Genomic DNA, 21,532 nt, shown 5'->3' with positions numbered 1-21,532 from the left:
GGGCATTTTTCTGCACATGCCACACCCCACTCAGTCATTCTGAAGCTTTCTGCCTGGAGGCTGAATAGATGACTTTATCTTCAGATGGATGTTCTGAGAATTAATTGATATTTTACTAAAATCCATAAAATCTTAAAATTTCGACAGGAATGCATGGGAATGTGTCTTAATTCTGGTGCCAAGAATGTGGTTTGGATCCTTTTCAGGCTCCTGAAAGTCAGCCCTAGAATATCGTCTCAGCAATTTTAATAAAGATTTCCCTTCCAGTTGTCTGACAGGGTCAAGTCTCAGCCTTGAGTGTATTGGACCTTTCCAGGATACAAGGTTCTATGACTGTGTAGTTGCCATAGCTCCCATTTCTCCAAAGTAACATTCAACCTGAATCTCCTCTTCTATCTTGGAACCTCATTTTGGAGCTTCAAACCCTCATGAAACCTCCATTTGAAGCTCTTCTGAAACTTCCTTCTCCACTTGGCCATTTTAAGATGCCTTTCTTAAGGCTTTGTCTACCCAAAAAGTCCAACCCATCTAATTAAATCTGTTTGTTTAGTTAAATACTCCTCCTCCCCCTTATGGGGGTGATTCCTCACTGATTTAAGTTAAATAGACATAAAGCACTCTTAAATGAAATTTGGCCATAGAACATATTGCATCTCTGCAAGGAGCAGGTTTAATAGTGGTTTATGAAATCTCAAATTTTGAACCCTCTCAATTCTGTTTGAATAAAATATAGGGGTGGGGAAGAGCAAGAGTATATGCTGAGAACTTGTCCTTTGCTTATTCTGTTGCTTTAGCAAATCATGAACTATTTTCTGCTGATTTGGAACATAGGGATTTTTGTGCTTCTTGTTCAAGGCTTTGTGATAACTATGTATTCCTAGCACTGACTTCTTGTGTGTTTTTTTGTTTTGTTTTTTAAAATCTCACTGAGAAAAGGATGATTTTTAATAATGATTACCTACCTGTTTTTTTGTCAAGAATAATTAGACAATGTTTGTAAAGCTCTTTGAAGATGAATACCACTGTATAAGTTCCAAGCACATAATTTAGCCTGATTTATTTAAAGCTTTAAGTGTTTTGGATGTTCAAACCAAGCAAATGCGGCTTTTGCTTCCCTTGTGTATTTAACTGAAAAAAGCTAGATGCATTAGTATGTAAAAGCTACACTGACTGGAACTGCTCAAGGAGCATGATTCATCAGCCCATTAATTGTGTAGTTTGACGTATGTAGCCTCCTGGCGGGTTAGATATAGGTAGGTTTGGAAGAATTATTTTTATCGGTAAATGTCAATAAACATTGGTTTCACCGTACACAGAAACTGATGAAAAAATGTTTCCATCGATAATGATCTAAATTTACATGTAGGCAAAGTCAGAAAAATGCTGCTTGAGAAATTATTAGTTTGATTTAAGGCTATTTCCTTGGTGTGTTTTTTGTTTTTTTTTTAAACATATAGGTGGTTCAGAGAACTGGATAGAGAGAGGAATTGGCCATGTAACTCAAGATCATATTAAGTATGCAAAGCATTTTGTTGGGAAAAGTTCTCTTATTTATAAAAAGCAAGAATGGGCTTTTAATGGTGAAAGACTCCAAACAAGGGAACTTCTTAAGATTCATTCATTTTTTGAAGATGTTTTTGGAAAGGCTTATTTGGGCAGGAATGGCAGAAATTTTCAAAGAATAAAGATAGATTTAATTGAAACCTTCTTTTTGAGCCAGATTCTGAACTTGTGCATGGTGGTGAAAGTCAAGAGTAACTACTGAAGTTCATTGAGTCAATGAGTATTTTCAGATTTCAAAATGAGGTAAAAATCTGGCTGTATATTTAAAATTTTTTCTGTTTATCCTTTTAGCTCCAATATGATTTTATCATACAGGCCACTTCCCCTGTGCCCCACCCATCTGCTCATAGCTTTTCTAATTTAAAACTCAGATTTTCAGAGCTGTGCAACACAAGAATAGTTCCTGACTTCAGTAGAAGTTAATGGGAGCTACGTTCCCTGTAAGCTTCACGGCCGCTTCTCAAGGGCCACACAGGCAGGCGGTGAGAGGAGCTCCTTCCTCAGCCAGGCCCAGGCCTGCTGTAGCTGCCGAGGAGCGGAGCCCCTCCCTCGGCCTGGCCCAGGCCTACCGGAGCTGCCGAGGAGAGAAGCCCCTCCTTCGGCCCTGAGCTGCTGCAGTGAGAGAAGGCTGGGGGGAGTCCTCTCTCCCCATCATGGTCCCGGGGCAGCATGCACCCCAATCCCCTCATACCCAGCCCTGAGCCCCCTCCCGCACCCCAAACCTCTCATCCCTGACCCCACCCCAGAGCCTTCACCCTTATCTGGAGCCCTCACCTCCTGCACCCAACCCTCTACCCCAGCCCTGAGCCCTCTCCCCTCACTCCAAGCCCTACCCCCATCATGTGAATTTTGTTATGTGCACCAATATGAAGGTGATATGTCCATTCCGCACACGGACCTAAAAAATTAGAGGGAACACTGAGTGGGAGCTGTGGGTACTCACTGCCTTGGAAAATTTCGCCCCAAATCTATTTCTGGTTGAACAGAATGTGTGTAAGTAGACACAGCTAATTGCAATAATAGTTAAGCACATGTTGGTCATCTTACTGAGCCAAAATCATTCATTATATCAGTAATTAGTTTGTTAATGAATGATGTTATGAATGTTTTACAGCCTAATTTGGAACCTAGTGCATAATTTGCCAACTGCTACGTTCTGAACAAGACAACATAATGTATCTTTTAAAGAAAAAATTATTGATGTGCCCTCAGTGATTAAAAAAAAATAAAAATGGCAGCAGTGAAGTAAAGTTCCTGGCTACCTAGCTGAGAGAGAATACTAAAGGTGCTTCTGCTTGTAGCTAAATGAAAGGCTGGAGTGCTGATGAAAACTTAACAAAGGAAGTAGAGTGAACTAATGTTTTTGATTACATTGTTGTAATAGTGCCCTTCATTAATGAACTTACCTTTCTGCTCAAAACAGAGTTTAAACATGTGAAGAAATGTAACTTAGGTGATGAATGAACTTTTAATATTTTGTCTGAAAAACGTATAATTCTGTGGAGTGCTGCTTTTCAGTTTTTCCACATTGTCTGTTTTTTTTTCCAATGCTTTTTATTACATGGAATATTTGACAGATGTAGGTTCATGTTACCCTTTAGTGGCTAAAGGTTGCTACATTTTGTATTGGCATTGCTAAAGGTATCTGATCATGTCACCTGCAGAGAGTAAAATCCATTATGCTACTGTACAAGCATGAATGTTTTTATATATTAATTGTAGAGGCTTTTAAAAATAATTGTTTAACACATTTTGTGACTGTGCATTCTTAATGTACTTTTCTACAGGATGTCATAAAATATACAATTTTGTAGTTATTTATAAGCTGAGAGAATGAGTTCAATATCTGGCAAAATAAATCCTCACACTTGCAAAATGTGTTAAATACATCGCACTTTCCTTCTGCTCCAACCATTAAGATCTCTGTGACTCACTAAACTACATCAGAAGAATGCCAGTGGCACAGACTGAATCAACCTCATGCATCTGTAGTCTTTTTTTTTTTTTAGATTGAATGTAGTAATTTAGTATAAACTACGATGGGTTCAGCAGACTGAACAGACACAGAGTGAAAGTTACCTCTGGTGCTTTTCTCAAATTTGGAGACTCCAGGAACAAACGAAGTCTGAGGATAGTGACCACAGACACAATCACAAGTACAAAGTCTTAACTGTACTACAGGTTTTATTAAAGGAATAAGTAAAGTTACAGTTACCCATGCATATGTCAATCCTACAAAAACCCATGCAATTACTAAGACTGTAGTCATACGCACATCCTCAAAGATATTCTCAGGTCAGATGGATCTGTCATCAGGTGATCATCAAAAAAGGATGCTGGGATTTGCCGTGGGGTCTTCTGACTTTTACACAACTAGGAAACCTCTTGTGTATTGTTTTTCTAACCACACCAAACATCTTATGCATATGCAGGAGGGTTTCAATCCACTTTTCCTTTTCTGTACTTCCATACCCCATGAATATTGGGGTACCCCATTTTTCATAAGTTGTTTATTAGTTCCTCTTATTCTTATTAGCATCTATGCACAACATGTATCCTGCGGTCAGGACAGGACATTCCATAAAGTTACAGTAAGGTGTCTTGTGATCTTGGATAATGCAATGTGGTTTATTGCAATCTAGTTTTCTGTAACATTACCTATTGGCACATGTTATACAGTAATCTTGTGACCTTACTGGCTTAGGGTTATTCCTAGGTCACCCACTCATGTCAAGCATTCTTAAGCTTACGGCCTAGTCTGGCTAAGCTAAAATATTACAGGCTTCAGCCTGTAGGCCTTGCATTGCAGCCAGGCTTTACTTATATACCTAATATACACTAATCATTCCTAAATATTTATCAGTCTTATACTTCTGTAATGCCACATTGATTTTATATGAAATAGCATATGAATGGACCATAACACAACGTAACACGGTGATAAATGGATGATAAAAATGAACTAATTGGCTACACATCAGTGTAAAATTTCTGTAGAACTCCTCTGCCACAGTAACTTCTATTTTGTTACCATCACAGTTGCTAAATCACAACCGGCAGAGCTATTTTTCATAGCAAACCAGCTCATCCTGGCCAAAGCACTGATTGCTGGAAGGAAGCCTTCTACCTACTTATCAGAAAAGATAACCCAAATATTGCAGGAACTCACCAAGCCAGAAAAATCTACACCAGAAATGTTGATATTAGTCACCCTGATTGAATTGTATCTCATCACATTTGATGAAGTTCAGAAAGGTCTTTGGAAATATTTGAACCAACACTTGCAAAACTGGTTTGTCCCCTGCCTGGCAGGTGGTAAACCAGCAAAGAATAATTGTGTACGCTGCTAACTGATCTCAACAATGGCTCCTTCAGAGACATGGACCAGCCAACCTTCCTGTGAAAAATGCAGCAGCCCATTATTGTCACAGAAAACCTCACCAACAAAATAGTGGATAAAGGGACATGTTATAATTAGTTGGACTTTCCTAAAGCCTATGACAAAGTCCCTCACAGGAGACCAATCAGGGAGATAAAGTGTGAGAACTAAAAGTTCTGTCATGGTCTAGAAATGATATTTTTTTCTTGCATTCCAAATCTTGGCCTCTTGCTATTAGTTCCTTTTTTAGTAATTAACCTGAGACAATGTTAACTTACAAGGGAGATTTCCCAGGGGCTCATTTTGGAGGGAACCACAAGTTTTTGGGGAGGTGATGATCTGAACTTCTCTGCAAAAGAAATTAATAGCAAAGCCTAAATAAGGATGACTTTGTATTGTAAAGTATAATTTAAAGATTTTTGTTCAATTGAAGGCACTTTTTCATTCTAATGTTAAAACAGTTCAGCTGTGACTTTTTTTGCTGACAGTCTAGAGTGGTGTTTTTCAGAACTCGTCTTGAAGAATTGCGAATGTTCTTGGAGAACGAGACCTGGGAGCTTTGTCCTGTTAAGTCGAGCTTTAGTATTTTACAGCTTCATGTAAGTACTGCTACTCAATTTTCAAAAGTTCTTTCTGAAATAAGTTTTTTTTATATGTGTAGACCAGCTGTCAGGGATGTGATAGGATGTGCAAATTGCTGTTTGGTTTTCGGGTTATTTTAACGGTACAGTAAAATTAGAGTGATATTTATTTAGGGATTTGTGTATGCTATTCTAAACCTCAGATTTAAATGCATCTAAAATGGTAACATGCCTGATTCAAGAAAATATTCAGGAAAGTACTAACGCATGTGGTAAAATTCCATTGAAAGCAAGTGGAGCATGTGCTTTAGTACTTTCTTGAATCAGGGTCTCTGACTAAGCTGAGGTTGGTAAATAGTAACATTTCTGTTTTATTTGCTTTTTTAATATCTACCTGTTTGGTGCTGCCTGACAGCCACATGACTAGAGTTGTTGCTACAAATAACATGTAGGTTGCTAAGGATGAACATGGTTGCGGGGGATGGTAGACTATTTTCTAGTTTGACTGTACAGGGAAGCTGACTATATACATTCATGCAGCGAGAGAGAAAGAGAGCTTTCACAGAACACAAAGGGAAAGAAAAGCATTTTTAATAGAAAAATGTGATTGTTAAACCACATGCACTGGCAGGGAAACTCAAAAGAGTTGTTGGAGAGCCCAGAAACTATTCATCTAATTTTGTAGAAATTACTAAATTCCAAGTCCCGTTAGCCCAGTACATTTTGATCTATGTCTTTACATTTGATTATATAAATAATAAATAAAATAAAATAAATAAATAAAAAAAAAAGAAAAGAAAAAAATTAGGCCAAGGTTTTCAGAAATGAATATCTAGAGATAGGACTTTAATTAAGTGGTCTGATTTTTCAAAAGTTCTGAGCATCCTCCCAGTCTCTTGAAATCCCATATTATTGTGCAGCGTAGCAGTCCAAAAATTTTGAAATGTACTTGATCTAAGGATATTTTAAAAATTTGTTCCATATTAATAAGCTAAAATATTTATAAGAAAGGTAAAGAGAATTATCTTTAAAATATGTTTTTAGTCTGATAGTGTCACTTCAATTTTGGAAATACATTCTTTACATTTCAATTAATGCTGTATTTGTACATTTTGAGATTTAGGTCCTGTTCTATCTCTTGTGAAAATACTCTTTTAATCGCTAGTAAAAACTTTTCTATTTATTTCTAGAAAATGAACACTTCCATAATACAAGAGGTATATTGCATGGTGCAGCAAGACACACTTGCTAAAATTAGAAAGACAAACCTGTGAGATTGCAAACCTCAAGGTTAACTTAAATCAGTCTAAAAGCTGTATTTAAATAAGAAGTAAACTCTTGTTGCAGAGCGGTAATTGACAGTAAGCTATGAATCGATATTTAAACTACATTACTAGGCATAAAAATTATTCTGTATTTTTATCAATAGGAGTTTAAATTCATGGAGCAGTCACGTTCCCCGTCTGTGTCGCCTAGTAAGCAGCCTGCTTCAGCAATCTCAGCAACGATAACTTTGTTTGAGCACTATTGTAATGGAGGAAATCCATTTGAAATTCAGGTCAACAGCAAAGATGACGAGACAGAAGATGTACTTGCTTCTAATGGGGTATGGAGCATTTCATAAATACAAGAACCATGCTAGCTCTCATTATCATTAAATGAACATGACACACAGTATATTTGAAGGATCAATTATCTTGTGAATCAGTGACTGACAACTACATTTGTCTTTAATATTTTGCATTCTCCATTGTACCAAAAGTAGCCATTTTACTATTTAAAATAGGTCACTCTGCTTTCTGACATTGGCAGTTAAAAGCAGGGCTTCCTGTGGAAAGCCAGATCTGTTTGCTTTGTGGTGGATCAATATTTTTCCATCCAAGTCAATAGTTCCTGCAGACTAGCAAGCCATGTTCCACTTAGAACAGAAACAGAGAAGTGCTAATTTATCACAGGACAATTAGATGCAATTTACTTAAATTTCCCGGTTGTGGTAAATTTGGCCTTGTTTTAATATTAGAAGGATTAGCTCCCTCTGGCTTGTTAGAGAGTAATCTCCACAGATAATTCACAGATTGTTCTTTCTGTCTTGTTTACATAAACTTACCATGATTTCCAAAGGAGAATGTAGTTTGTTGAGTAGTTTTTATTTTTTGAATGTTATGGGGATGCTAGTTTGAGATCTACTGGTATAATAGTCAACATTAACTTTAAATGTATTGATCTTTTTGTTGATTTGTATCATAATCATACAATCAAATGTTTATTTAAAAGAAAACATTTTATATAGTGTTATGCATGCAGAAAGTTCATACCTACATTTCTCATTAGAACCTTTGTCCAAACTTCCTCCTCGCTCAAATATTATTTCCCCCTCTTCTATTATGCCATGAGCAAGTCCATCTGGCAGTCCTACTGCACTCACTCTCAGTGCCTTAACAAACCTGGCACATGCTGTAAGATTTAACTAAGTTATCAGGTTGCCAGTCTCCAAATGGAACTTTGTTCAGATTCTCTCTTGAATCATATGTTGGTGGCCATCTGTTCTGTCCATGATTTGTTGAGCTTCCTACCCCTTCCTTCTATGGGAATTAGAATATAACAAGGGGTTCAAATCACCAAGTGCTCATCTCCTTACTGAGCTACATGGGCAAGAGGGAGAGAAAGGAGGAATTCCCAGTGGTAGAGCTAGCCCTCAGGATGAAAAGACACCCTGCAGGATCTGGGAGTGGGAGCATCAGGACAAGGAGATGCCCAGCGTGGCCCTGGTTCTCTCTCTCTCCCTTTTCTTCCCCCGTGTACCTTCACAGCCCCTGAACACCTGTGAAGTCAGCTGAGTTTGTTCCAAAACTTGGACTCTGGACATTCTTTCCTGACTTCGAACTGGTTGTCAGCTACCACACCATTCTATAATTGTTTTAAAGCAAGTCACATAGTAGGCCTAGATTATTTTTCATTTTCTTGTAGTTTATAAGATATATTTTATTTTCAATCTTAATTGTCTGTTTACCTAAAAGACCAGAGTGTCTGCTGCATAATAAATCTGTTCTATCCAGAATGTAAAACAATCTTTTTAAGGTGTTTGAGACAAATTTTTTTGCTTTATCTGTTGGTTAAATAAGTGTTTATTTTAAAAGGGCATATTTTCCCAAATGCACTGTATAAACACATTAGTAAATAAGTCCACTTTGCACTGAGGGTGCAGGCAAAAATTCCTCAAGTGCTGAAAGTTCTTCAATGCCTGTCCCACTATTTCCCCCAAAAGCAGACAAGTTGTCTGGCAATTGACACAATTGACCGGGAAAGAATCCTAGAGCGTCTCCATAGACAAAACCATGGGATATGCCCCAGACACACATGGGCAAGTGCAGGAACAGTGATGACACAGTAACATAGGGATAGCTTTTCTGTGGCAGCACTTGCATCTGGGCTAAGCTAATAGCCCTACCCAATTCATGGTCCATTTTCATAAATTTCACAGTCATAGCTTTTTAAAAATCTTGAATTTCATGGTTTCAGAGATTTAAATCTTAAATTTCACAATATTATAACAAAGCATTACTGTGTATTTTAAAACGGTAAACTATAAACATGTAAAGCCCTTCAGTCAGTGTTTCTCAAACTGGGGGTCTTGACCCAAAAGGGGGTCGCAAGGCTACTGTAGGGGGGGTCGTGGTATTGTCACCCATACTTCTGTGCTGACTTCAGAGCTGGGCAGCTAGAAACTGGCAGCTGCTGGCCAGGCGCCCAGCTCTGAAGACAGCACAGAAGTAAGGGTGGCAATACCATGACCCCTCTCCCCCCCCACAATAGCATTGCAATCCCCTTTTGGGTCGGGACCCACTGTTTGAGAAACACTTCCTATAGCATAGGGTAAAAGTACACAAACTACCAGATTTTATGGGGAGGAACAGATTTCACGGGCGAGACCAGGTTTCACACTCAGTTACGTGTTTTTCATGGCTGTGAACTTTGGTAAGATCCTACCAATGACCCAGGTTAACTGTGCATTGAAGACATACCCCAAAAGGGTTAGAAGTATAATTTTTTAAAAAAGAAAACTTTAATTCTGGATCACAGTTTTATGTTGAGGGTTGGATTCTGTGGCAAATTCCACAACCACAGAATATGTGGCACCCTCGTGATGGGCATGGGACTGATGCCATTAAAGATAGTGTAAAGCTAGGCATGTCTTGAATTTCTTACAGGTATATTTCTTTTTTAGCATTTTAGAAAGGGGTTAAATAGTTTTTAAAGATGCTAATTTTATCTACTTTAAAGACCGAACAAAATCTCAAAACCAGCTATTTCTTGGAACAAAATACAAGCCAAGGTGTGAAGTCTGATGTCTCCTTTCTTATTACAAAATGGATTGTCCACAAATTACAAGTATCAACATCTGAGCAAGTGAAAATGTATACGGTTTGTTTACCACCTCTGTATTTTTCTCCCTTCCACCCCTTTTCTCCTGACTCAAAGATGTAAAATTTGGGGGTGTCAGAGCTGCCTTTGGCTCTGACTTCAGCTTTTCTAATATTTTCCTTTCCAGCCTGTATGCTATGTGAAGTCAGAAAACTGTAAATTCAAATGAAAAATAAGCTGATCTGCTTCTTTTCATTTTGTGATTTCCCACACTTCAGAATCTGCTGTATCCTTCCATTTCTAGGCCTATCAAATTTAACCAACTTCATCTATACTCAGCTTCTCCTTCTTGTCTTCTTAGCATGTGGTTAAAAATTGGATAGTGATAGAGGGTGATCATTCTTGAAGATGACGTTTTTGTATGGCATACAGTGTGACCACTGAACCTGTCTCTTAACTCTTTGTGTACCCATAAATCAAATTACAGGCTGGAGAATCATTTACATTTTCTGAGTGAATGAATCCTACTGCAAGACTGAGCTAATTCGACTAAATTAGAAAAAAGTAATCATACAACATGCTTCTGTGTTCAGTAAAATACAAGAAATTGAGCTTCCTAAAACATTTCTTCTCCGATCTCTGGCGAGCTGTATAGGCTTATAGCTGTATAATCCCTGACATAGGAATTGCTTAATGGATCAGACCCCTGGTTCATCCTGTCTCTCTGACAGTAGCCAACACCACATGCTAGTTGTTCAGGAAAAGTTCAGGAAACCTCAAAGCAGGTGTAAGATACTTTTGCCCCCCTCCCCCAAATCTCTTCATACCTTTTTATGTAGTTAGAGATTGGCTTAAGCCCTGAAGCATGAGGTTTTCATATCCCTCCAAAGCATTTTAATTATTTTCGCATTAGCTATAACTCTGGAATATATTGTTAAACATATAATCATCCATTCCCTCTGAATTTTGCGAAATGGCTTTAGTGACATGACGTGGCAATAATTCCACAGACAAATCGCTGTGTAGAAGTATTGTTGTTTTATCATTTTTGAATTTCCCACTTTTCAGTTAGGTTTTTAGAGATCCCTGCATTCCATCCTATTAAAATTACCTATTTTTCTTCTATCGTGCAGTATTGTCCACTACAAAAGTGGATATGATATTCAGTTCCATCCAAAGCTGATGCTGGATGAAGAATAATCAACATGTCCTCGCCATTAAATAAATACCTCCCCCTTTGGATGTGTTACACACCTTAGCCAGAATTAGTTACAAACTCCAGGTCTTGACTGGGGATTGATCTCCAGGAATTTTAGCATCAAAAAGCACATGCCTCTACTTGTTGAGCTAAAGGAGTTCTTCATCTGTTCAACTGTAGTGGGCTGTATTTTTGCTGGAATCAGTCACTGGAGGGCGTCTTGATCATATGTATTAGCAGTAGGCTAATATGTTACTTATGCAGCAAAGACAGCCTTTCTGTAGCCCATGTTGTGGTTTCCATATTCTAATCTTGAATTATGTTCTGTTTTGTAGGGTGACACACTACTGTGAGTTTACAAGGCTGGCTGTGTTGTCCTATTTTTAATATTTGTGTGCCAGCGTGAAGTGTTCTGCATTACAGTGAAACCTAAATATGTCATGAAATGATAAAACCGAATCTCTGCCTGCTGAAGAACTGTAATTGATTTTGGCTTTTCTTTGACACTAGCAGGACAGAATGTTCAGTGTGGGAAGAATGGAATACTGAGGACATGATTTATGTGTTTTTTGTTCTTGTGATAAACATAGGCCATTCTTACTATAAACAGTTTCAATAACCTTAAATGTGGTATTAATTATGGAAACTTCAGATTAGTTTGTAGAATTAAAGTGTTTTTCAAATTAATATAATTTATCATTGGTGTCTATGCAAACCAAAGTTTACAGTCATTTATGCAGAGAGATCTTATTTTCTTTCCTTTGCAGAAAGATCTTTGGTAGTGGCTTCCTATATTTGTACCCAACACAGAACACTGTTAGCAGTACATTCTATGAAAGTGTTATTCCATACAGCACTGAAGCTTGGCACCTTGGAAATTAGATAGCTGATTGCTTCTGTGTTAAAAGTAATTTCTGTGAAACTAAGGAACTGTGCTGAACAAGTAGATCAATATGTTCAATTACTCTGTGTATTACACCTATCTGTCTGTCTAGGCACTTATATGGCTCTCATCACTGTAATATCTAAGTGCCTCATAATTGTTAATGGAGTTTATCTTTGAAACACCCCTGTGAAGTAGGTAAGTCCTATCCCCATTTTTTACAGATGGGAACCTGGGGCACAGGGTAGATCAAGGGATTTGCCCAGAGTAACGTAGGAAATCTGTAACAGAGTTAGAAATTGAACCCAGCTTCTTCTTCAAGTGATTGCATGTGTCCATTCCACTGCAAGTGTGTGCGCACTCAGGCTCCAGAGTTGGAGATTTTTCCCTTAGTGCTACCCATCGGTGTGGTGTGTGTGCCCTCAGCCACCTTGTGCTTCTAAATGATAGTATAAGGGTGGAGCTGCCTTCCCCCACTTTCTTCTTACCACCCATAATCGGTAGTCAAGTGCATTGGCTAGCGACTGCAGGTTTCTCCCTTTGCAGGGAAGCTATCTTCCTTTCTATAAATAATTAAATTAGTGCTATTTGTTAGTGTTAGATTAGTGTAATGTAGTGTTGTTTCTTGCAGAGTTGGTTCCCTCTTATTCACAGGATACTGACACCCAGTACCAGGGTATGCCTTGGTCTCTGAGTTTTAAGTCTTGTGCTGGCTGCAAGAAATTTGTCCTGGTAAGTGACTGTCTTGTCGGGAATAGAATACCAGTTTGTGATGTAACATTTCTCTGCCCTATTGTTTCCCAACATGTTATCCCATTTCCTGTGCCCTTAGTCTATATTACTACAGCTCAATGGGTCCTAAGTACTGAGGAAAAGTAGTTTATTTGAACACTGCAGTTTATTTCCTCCACTCTCTGACCCTCCAATTCCCTTCCCTGTCCTTCCCTGTCCATTCTCACGAGGATTTCCATCTCCAAGAATTGCAGTCTCTTCTCCGTTTGGGAGCTATAGAAGAGGCTCCCCCTCTCCATTGAGTGAAGGGTTTCTATTCATGATGCTTCTTGATTCTAAAGGTGAAAGGAAGCCTCAGAACCATCCTAGACCTGTGAAATTGGAACAAATATGTAAAAATGGTATCATTCCCTTCCCTGGAGACTGGTACACTGCCCTCGTCTTGAAGGATGCATATTTCCATATGGCTATCCATCAAAGCCACAGGAGATTCCTAAGATTTCTGGTCAACAACACCCATTATCAGTCTGGGCCTTTGTCTTGTCTGCTGCCCTGTGAGTATTTACAAAATACATGATTGGTGGTAGCTGTATTTTTAAAGAAAACAGGAGTACTAGTGTGTCCTAACTTAGATGACTGGCTGGTACAAGGTCGATCCAAACCCTAAGTAAAAGTCAGTCTATCCGGGATCCGATCCCTCTTCAGTATTCTGGGTCTCTTGACCAATGAGGACAAGTCAATCTTCTCTGCTGATCAGAGAACTGAATTTATAGGACCAGTTCTGGGTTCTACAGCAGCCAGGGCATTCCTACCTCAAGCCAAATTCCAGACAACGTTACATGTTTCAATTGAAACCTCAAAGTCACTTAGAATGGTAAGAAACTGCCTCAGACTACTAGGGCACATGGCTTCTTTCCTGTATGTGGTTTGGCATACCAGGCTTTGTCTCCGAGAGTTGCAAAGCTGGTTAAAGTCAGTGGATTCCCCGTGGATTCCAGTGGATTGTCACCCATTGGTAATGCTGATTTGAGTGTCTGCAGGAGTACTAGCCTCTTTGGTCTGGTGGATGGATCCAACCAATGTGTATGGGAGTTCCCTTCACACCTCCCTTGTGCACATTGACTCTAGTTATGGACATTTTTTTAAATTGGGGCGTTCGCCTAGGAAACCTACAAACTGAAGGGCTGTGTTTTTACCAAGATATCGCTCGCAACGTAAACATGTGGGAATTGTTGGCTATTCATCTAGTCTGTTGAGCTTTTCTCCTTCATATCAAGGGCAACAATCTACAAGTCTTCACAGACAACACTGTGGAGTTCTGCATGAACCGGGGTGGGGGTACGGGAATCAGTCTTTGTCAAGAGGCGATACATCTTTGGAAGTTTTGTATGACCAATCTCAAAGACTCTTTCCTTCCTGGTGTTCAGAAGTCGGATCATGAGAACATGATCCTTACAGCTCTGGCTTGGTCTTGCTAGCATTGGTTCTCCAGTCTGCTGAGCTTCTCTACCAGGACTTTTGATGCTACCTACAGATCCTAACTCCAATCATATGCTATGTCCCGACCGAGCCATTCTCCATTTTACAGCCTGGATGGTCCATGGTTAACACCTCAAGAGGTGGAGTGTTTGGGGAATGTGCAAAACACTCCACCTGTTGAAGTGGAAGTGATTCTCCTTGTGGTCAATGCAGAGAGGAGTGTTTTTGCCAGTCCTGATTTCTGTTCAACCTATTGAGGATTCTCTCTGTTCCACCTGAAATAAGAAGCTCTATAGATTAGTTCTGTCAGAGTTCACATGGTAGCTATCGCTGCTTTCCATCCAGAAATTGCAGGCCACTCAGTATTTTCTGATCTTACGTCCGTTAGATTCTTAAAGAGTCTGGGCAGGTTATAGCCCCATGTCATGGAGCCCATTCCTTCCTGGGACTTAAATCTGGTGCTAACAATGTTCATGGCTCGACCCTTTGAACCAATGGCTGCGTCTCTTTACTGCATCTATTTTTGGTAACTATTACCTCTGCGAGAAGAGTGACGGAGTTACGAACATTGGCAGCTGACCCTTTTTATTCCTTTTTTTATAAGGAGAAGGTATTATGTCCACTTATGAAATTCCTGACTAAATTAGTATCAGAATTCCACCTCAATCAAGCCATCCTTACTGACTTTCTTTCTTAAGCCCCATTCTCATAAGGATGAGAAGAGGCTCCATGCTTAGGATGTTGGAAGGGTGTTGGCTTTTTTAATTGGACAGGACTAGTGTTTTAGATTGTCTTCGCAGCTGCTTATGTCAGTTGTGGACAGGATGAAAGGCTTCCAGTCTTCATGCAGAGGATTTCATCCTGGATTTTGTCCTGCACACATCTCTGCTATGACAATGCCAATGTACTCACTCTACAGGATCTCAAACAGTTTCTGCAGTTTTTTTGGCTTAAGTAACTATAACAGACCTTTTTAGAGCTGTAGCTTGGTGATCAGTACATTCCTTTACTACTCATTGTACTGTATCTTAGCATTCCAGAAATGATGCCACTTTTGGACAAGTAGTTTTTCAGGTAGACTCTGAAACCCATTTCTGGATTGAACTGTTTGTGAGTCAGCTGGAGTGGAATGGACCTGTGCATTCACTTAAAGGAGAAAAAACGGTTATTAACCTATTCTGGATCCGTTCTTCTTCGAGTGCAAGCTCATGTCAATTCCGTTCTAGGTTTGTGCATGCCCACCTGCATGGCCATTGAAGATTTTTGCCTTAGTGGTCCCCCGTAGGGCCAGCTGTAGTGCCCTCTAGAGTGCTGCGCTCATGCCGCGGTATATCAGACACTGCCGGCCCACGCCCCCTCAGTTCCTTCTTGCCGCCTATGGTGGTCAGTCAGAGTGCCTCTCTTGCTTGTCAGGAGCTAGCAGTTTCTTCCATTGGACTTTGTGCCTTCAGGCCTTTGTTCGATTCTAGTTAGTGTTAAGTAGTTGTTAAGTGCATAGTTAGCTGATAGTTAAGGTCCCAGTGGGGACTTCACCCCAAGCGAGGCATGCCCCGAGCTCCTGGTTTAAGCCCTGCTCAGTCTGTGGCAGGCCTATGCCTGTGAGTCACACATCAAGGAGCGTTGCTGGATCTGTAAGAACTTTTGGCCTCACACCCAGAAGGAGAGGGACATTTGCCTCAGGGTCCTCCTGATGGAATCCGATGGAATCCGCTCTCCGCCCGGCTTCTGAGCCCTCTACACAGGCCTCACTGAGTACTTCAGCCTCTGTGCGCAGTGTGCCGCCAGCGCCCGGCTCCTCTCGGTACCGTTTGTCAGTGCCAAAGAAGAAGGCAAAGAAGCACTCGCTGGCGCCGAGCAAGAAGGCCCTGGAGTCATCTGATAGAAGGACCAGGCCTGTCCGCCAGCCTTCTCCGAAAGAGCATGAGTGTGCCTCTGCGGCTGGGGCTCTTAGCCGTCTTAAAGGTCCATCGCTGATTCTGGTGAGTGGTATGGAACCCACCACCCTGCCTGCACTGTCATCATCCCAAGCCCAGGCTCACAGAGAGCACAGCTCTCCACCTGTTCTTATGACGTCTGCGGTGCCGCAGGCCCAGGCTAAGGCTCCCCGAGAGCCAGCTGTTAAGACCACTCCGGACGTGGGGAAGTGCCATCTGTCACCAGAGAAGCAATCCCATGGCAGGTTGCAACCATGCCGCTGGTCACCCAAACTCTCCCCCCGCATGCCAAGACATTATTCCCCAGTGCAGGGTCAATGCTCCCCATATTATGAGCGACGCTGTTCACCTTCTCACCAGTCTGCATCTAGACATCAGTCTCGGTCACCGGCACCTTGTTACCGATCTCCACAGCACCATTCCCCCGATGCCGATCTCCCTGGCACTGGGACCGTTCTCCCTGGTATAGCCACCGGTTGCTTATGCGTGGTCAGTGCTCACCAGTAGGCACGACCAGCCAGCAGACCCAGGCATTGACCGCTCCTTCCTGGTTGCTGGAGAGTGTGGAGGCCCAGTTCAACTCATTGCCCCGGTTTCCATGATGGGATTGGGGAGCATGGGGCGTTCTGGTGATGGTGGTGGTGATGATGATGATGCCCCCTTCGCAGCGCGTTTCAGTGGCCGCTTCAGAGGGAAGATTGACAGCCCCATCGGCACTGGGCCCGGTACCGGAAGCTTGCTCCGAGGTCGGGGTGGAGGATCTGGAGCCCACCCCGAAACCTCCATCTCCAGCGGCTGCTGAGCTTTCAGTGCCTCAACCGGTGGTCAGGGCCTCTGCCTTTTCCCCGGAGGAGGTGGATGCGGGACCTTCCAGGGCCAGACCCCCGGATGACTTTAAAGAACATCAAGTCTTTCTCAGGCGGGTGGCCGAGAACTTGGGGCTAGAAGTGAAGGAGATGGCGGAGCAGGAGGACACCCTTTTCAATGTCCTCTTGGCTCCATGCCTGCCTGGATTGCCCTACTGATACACAATGGGGTCCTCCAGGTTGCTAAGGCTCTGTGGCAGACCCCATCCTCTATCCCACCCACCTCAAAATGGGCCAAGAAAAAGTACTTTTATGCCAGCCAAAGGTTTCGAGTACTTGTATACCCACCCTCCTCTGAGCTCGCTAATGTTGTTGGCGGCCAATGAGAAGGACAAGCAGGTTCCCTCGGCCTCTACCCCCAAGAACAAAGAAGCCACAAAACTTGATTTATTTGGCAGAAAAAATTATTCAACAGCCAGCTTACAATTCTGGGTGGCGAACCATCAGGCCCTACTGGGCCCATACAATTTTAACCTCTGGGACAGTCTCCAGTAGTTCCAGGACTCCCTTCCTCAGGGTCAGGCTTGGGAGTATGGTACTCTGGTAGAGGAAGGGACCACGGCAGCCAGATGCACCCTGAAAATGGCATGGGACGTGGTGGACTCGGCAGCGAGGGTGTTTGCATCTGCGGTGATTGTGCGATGCAGCTCCTGAATCCAAACGGCAGGCCTTTCCCAGGAGGTGCAGGCCTCAATTCAGGACCTCCCCTTTGGTGGAGTTGGGCTCTTCAATCAAACAGATGGCAGGCTGCACAGGTAGAAGGACACTAAGGCTATCCTTCACTCGTTGGGCATGCCTCTGGGCGCTTAGCCTCTGGGACCTTTATGTGCAGAATGCCATCCACCTGATGGCCACTCACTTACCTGGAACCAGGGACATCCTGGCAGATTGCCTCAGCAGGACCTTCTCCTCTCGCCACAAGTGGTCCCTCCATCTGGAGGTGGTCAACCTGACCTTCCAACCATGGGGGAATCCCCAGGTGGACCTATTTGCATCCTGGCAGAACAGAAAGTGCCACGTGTTCTGCCCCCTATATGTCAGAGACAAGGGTTCCCTGTCATACGCCTTCCTGCTCCTGTAGTTGGGAGCACTGATGCACACCTTTTCGCCAGTGCCGCTTATCCACAGAGTCCTGCTAAAGGTGAAGCAAGACAGAGCACGGGTCATTCTTGTTGCCCCCATGTAGCCTTGCCGGCACTGGTTCCACATGCTGCTAAGTCTTTTGGTGGCCAACCCGCTGCAGTTACCTCTCTGTCTGGGTCTGGTATCCCAGAACCAGAGCAATCTGCTGCACCTGAACCTGGCATCGCTGCACCTGATGGCATGGCTGCTCCATGGCTAACCACAGAGAAGTGGGAGTGCTCCGTGGTGGTCCACCAGGGCTACCTATGTGGCCAAGTGGAAGTGCTTCGCATGTTGGACCTTGGGCAAGCACATTCGTCCTGAGGAGGCCTCGTCGCAAAACATCCTGGGTTATTTGCTGCATCTAAAGCTCCAGGGTTTGTTGCTGTCTTTGGTCAAGATGCACCTGGTGGCCTTTTCTGCTTTCCACCCTCTGCTTCAGGGCAGGTCGGTCTTTGGCCGTCCCATGACGGCACGATTCCTGAAAGGTCTAGAGCATCTGTACCCGCGCGTCCGAGTCTCGGTTCCCCCATGGGACATGAATCTGGTGCTCTCAAAGCTCATGGGCCCTCCTTTTGGATTAATACATTTGACACACAAGAATCTTCTTAAATGTATACCAGGACTCTTAACATTTTCAGTCAATAAATGATCTCCTAGTTACTGGGTTTTAGTTGAGCCAAGGCAGATTATTTCCAAATAGGTGACTAATTCTTCATATTAATGATTCTTCCAAATTAATTAAAAAACTCCCTTTCATCTCCTAATAATGAAACCTTGGGTTAGTTTCTTCCTGAAATAATCTGCATTGATATAATCCTGGTTTCCATTTATCTGAAAATGTGGTGTGGCAGCGTTCTCTTTTAGAAATAATAGTCAGGACAGCTGTTTGTTCACTATCTCTCATATCAACATTCTCTCTTCTATGCTACTCCCTCCACTTTAAGTTTCACTCCTGATGTCCAAGGCCCCCCTCTTTAAAATTTGCTGCTTCCACAAAAGCCCTCAGTGTTAACCTACGTATGTGAGAAATACTGGCACACATATCATAAGAATATTAGCAAAACCCGGTTGTGCTGGTGGTTCCATCCTCTGAATCACCCAGGGCACTGAGTGTCTGAATTGTTTTCTCTGTCCAGACTGTTTGCTCCACAGGGAGGAATCCTTCAGAAACTCCTATCAGCTGTTAGGATCCTTATCTTCAGTGGAATCAGCATGGTTCCATTAAGAGTGTCTTTTGTGTCCCTTTGCAAAGGGTGTCTACAGAGCAGTGTGGGTTGGGGCAAAGCTGAGGTAGAAGTCTTGGTGTATCCAACCCTGAGGTAGGAGGATTCATGTAAGGGGATACGCAGGAGCCAAGTGGTGTATTGGAATCCTGAGTTTGTAGGAGCTCTGTGGGGAACCAGGTTTTGCCCTAGAACTTGGGCTGTTTTCCTTTTCTGTATTAACAAATAATAGACTAGTGAGAAACCTAATTTTCTTACACAAGGAGTAGTTTAAAACACCTCAGTTTGGGACAACTGACAGTAATTTACTAAACATATTAGGATTAAAAATTACTTTGTTTCTGAAAATATTTCCCTTTAGAAAGTTTTTTTTCTCTCTGCAAACTCTATTTGAGGCAACTAATTTAATGTCAGACAAATGTTACAGTGGTTAATTAATCTCTGATTTATTTGCTAATTTCTTAATTTAGCAATGTTCAAAATACAACAGCTAGAAAAATAGCAAAATTTTAGTAAATTTGCACAAATGAAATATTTATTTTTCTACCCCCTTAATTGATTATGCCTCCGCTTGTAGTGTGCAGTTACCAATTAGGTAATTCAATTGCTAATCTAATAGTCTGGAAAGTTAAAATAGCTTTTTTAATTTATAAACATTTGTTGTATTGTTTTATTGTCTACATAGTCTCAAGCACACATTATTTCATGAGCTCACATATTGAGGTGTTTCAATACATTACCCTTTGTAATTGTCTGTTCTAAATTGCTCATAATTTTTTCCCAAATCTTTCAGTTTATCAGGCTGAAATTTTCTTGATCTGGGGAAAACAAAATAATCCTTCAGGCCACGAAGTGTCAGTATTTCATTTGCCTATTAGCAGAGGAAGAGATTTTCTGTAAAATAGTAAAATGTGATTTATAAAAACAAATGATAGGGTGCTCTAACAGAGCTCTAGTGCCTGCGATTAGTTTTTACTTAGTTTTTAATAATCTGATTACAGTTCACATTAACAATGTCCCTTGAAGTCTTTAAACCATGATTTGAGGACTTCAGTAGCTCAGACATAGGTGAGAGGTTTATTGCAGGAGTGGGTGGGTGAGATTCTGTGGCCTGCATTATGCAGGAGGTCAGACTAGATGATCATAATGGTCCCTTCTGACTTTAATATCTATGAATCTATGAGCATGGCTAATTTAGCTGCATACTCAAATCTACAGTGGGTTTGTTTTGAAGGTGAGGGTTACAGAGTCCGTATTGAATGAGGCAGGCAGGTGTCTGCATGAGGGTTTCCCTCGTAAATGTGGGACAAGCTGCTGCATTGGTTTCTAGCTAAACATTCCAGATAAGGGTTGTATTTTTTCTTTAAAAAAATAAGTATGGAAAATTACATTAAAGTACATTAAGATATTATTCAGGTTGCATAATTAAGCATACAAAAGTCAGGAAACCGTAAAATTAAGGTTGCAATCCTTAGCTACGCTCACTTGTGTATTTGGTATGATTTAGTTTCTAATGACTTAATTGAAGAATATTTGATAGCACAATATAGTATGCACTTTTTTTCCGCGGCTATCTAAGGTGTATCTGTTAAAACAAGTTATAGGATCCCTGTCCTTGTATACTATGTGTCATGTATATTAATTACTTTCATGGATTTGATGTACACGGATTTGAAGAAGCTGCTTCACAAGTATTTAAAGTTTTTCTTTAGAAGAAAAAATGCATGATATTGTATTGTAATCCTGAGAAATATTCAGATAAATGTCAGTGTTTCTGCAATAATCAAGTTTTTGTAACAGTTGTGCAAAGTCAAAGTGGCTCTGTGTAGCATCACTACCTACCAGTCCAACAAACTGAAAAATACTCCAGTGGAAGTGTCCTGTTGAATGTACTAGAACTGATCTTAAAAACGCTTAAATATTTTGTTAATATTTTTAAAATGTCTATAAAACATATGCATATCAGGGAAAAGATTACTTTTTAAAAAGAGGATACACAAAATAACCAAATGTTTTTGTAATTACCTACTGTTTTGGTACTTTCTTACTCAGTCTAGTTGTTTTGCACTGCCTTTTCTATTGCCAACATGTTGAGCAATTTAGATTTTATATAAATTATGCAGAATATTATCAACTAAAAAAGCAATAATAAAATATGTCAAATATCAGAATAAAATAGATAATATTGAGACAAGGAGGAAACGAGT

The 21,532-nt window shown here is 41.1% G+C and overlaps 1 protein-coding gene across 8 annotated transcripts in view; it reads left to right on the top strand.

Moving 5' to 3' along the window:
* The window catches only part of VPS50 (VPS50 subunit of EARP/GARPII complex), a 195,510-nt gene that overhangs the window by 91,907 nt on the left and 82,071 nt on the right, over nucleotides 1–21,532 (top strand). For all 8 annotated transcript variants that reach the window (XR_005224048.1, XM_037890684.2, XM_037890683.2 and 5 more), the window contains 2 exons: nucleotides 5,451–5,541; nucleotides 6,953–7,129. Coding sequence is in view for 7 of the 8 variants with exons in the window: in XM_037890684.2 (XP_037746612.1) it covers nucleotides 5,451–5,541; nucleotides 6,953–7,129 (268 nt within the window). In the remaining variant the exon portion in view is untranslated. The remainder of the gene's footprint in view (nucleotides 1–5,450; nucleotides 5,542–6,952; nucleotides 7,130–21,532) is intronic.

The sequence above is a fragment of the Chelonia mydas genome, chromosome 2, assembly GCF_015237465.2.
Source record: "Chelonia mydas isolate rCheMyd1 chromosome 2, rCheMyd1.pri.v2, whole genome shotgun sequence".
In the NCBI taxonomy this organism is placed as follows: Eukaryota; Metazoa; Chordata; order Testudines; family Cheloniidae; genus Chelonia; species Chelonia mydas.
The sequence above is the reverse complement of the archived record's forward strand: the minus strand, read 5'-3'. Positions and strand labels throughout refer to the sequence as shown.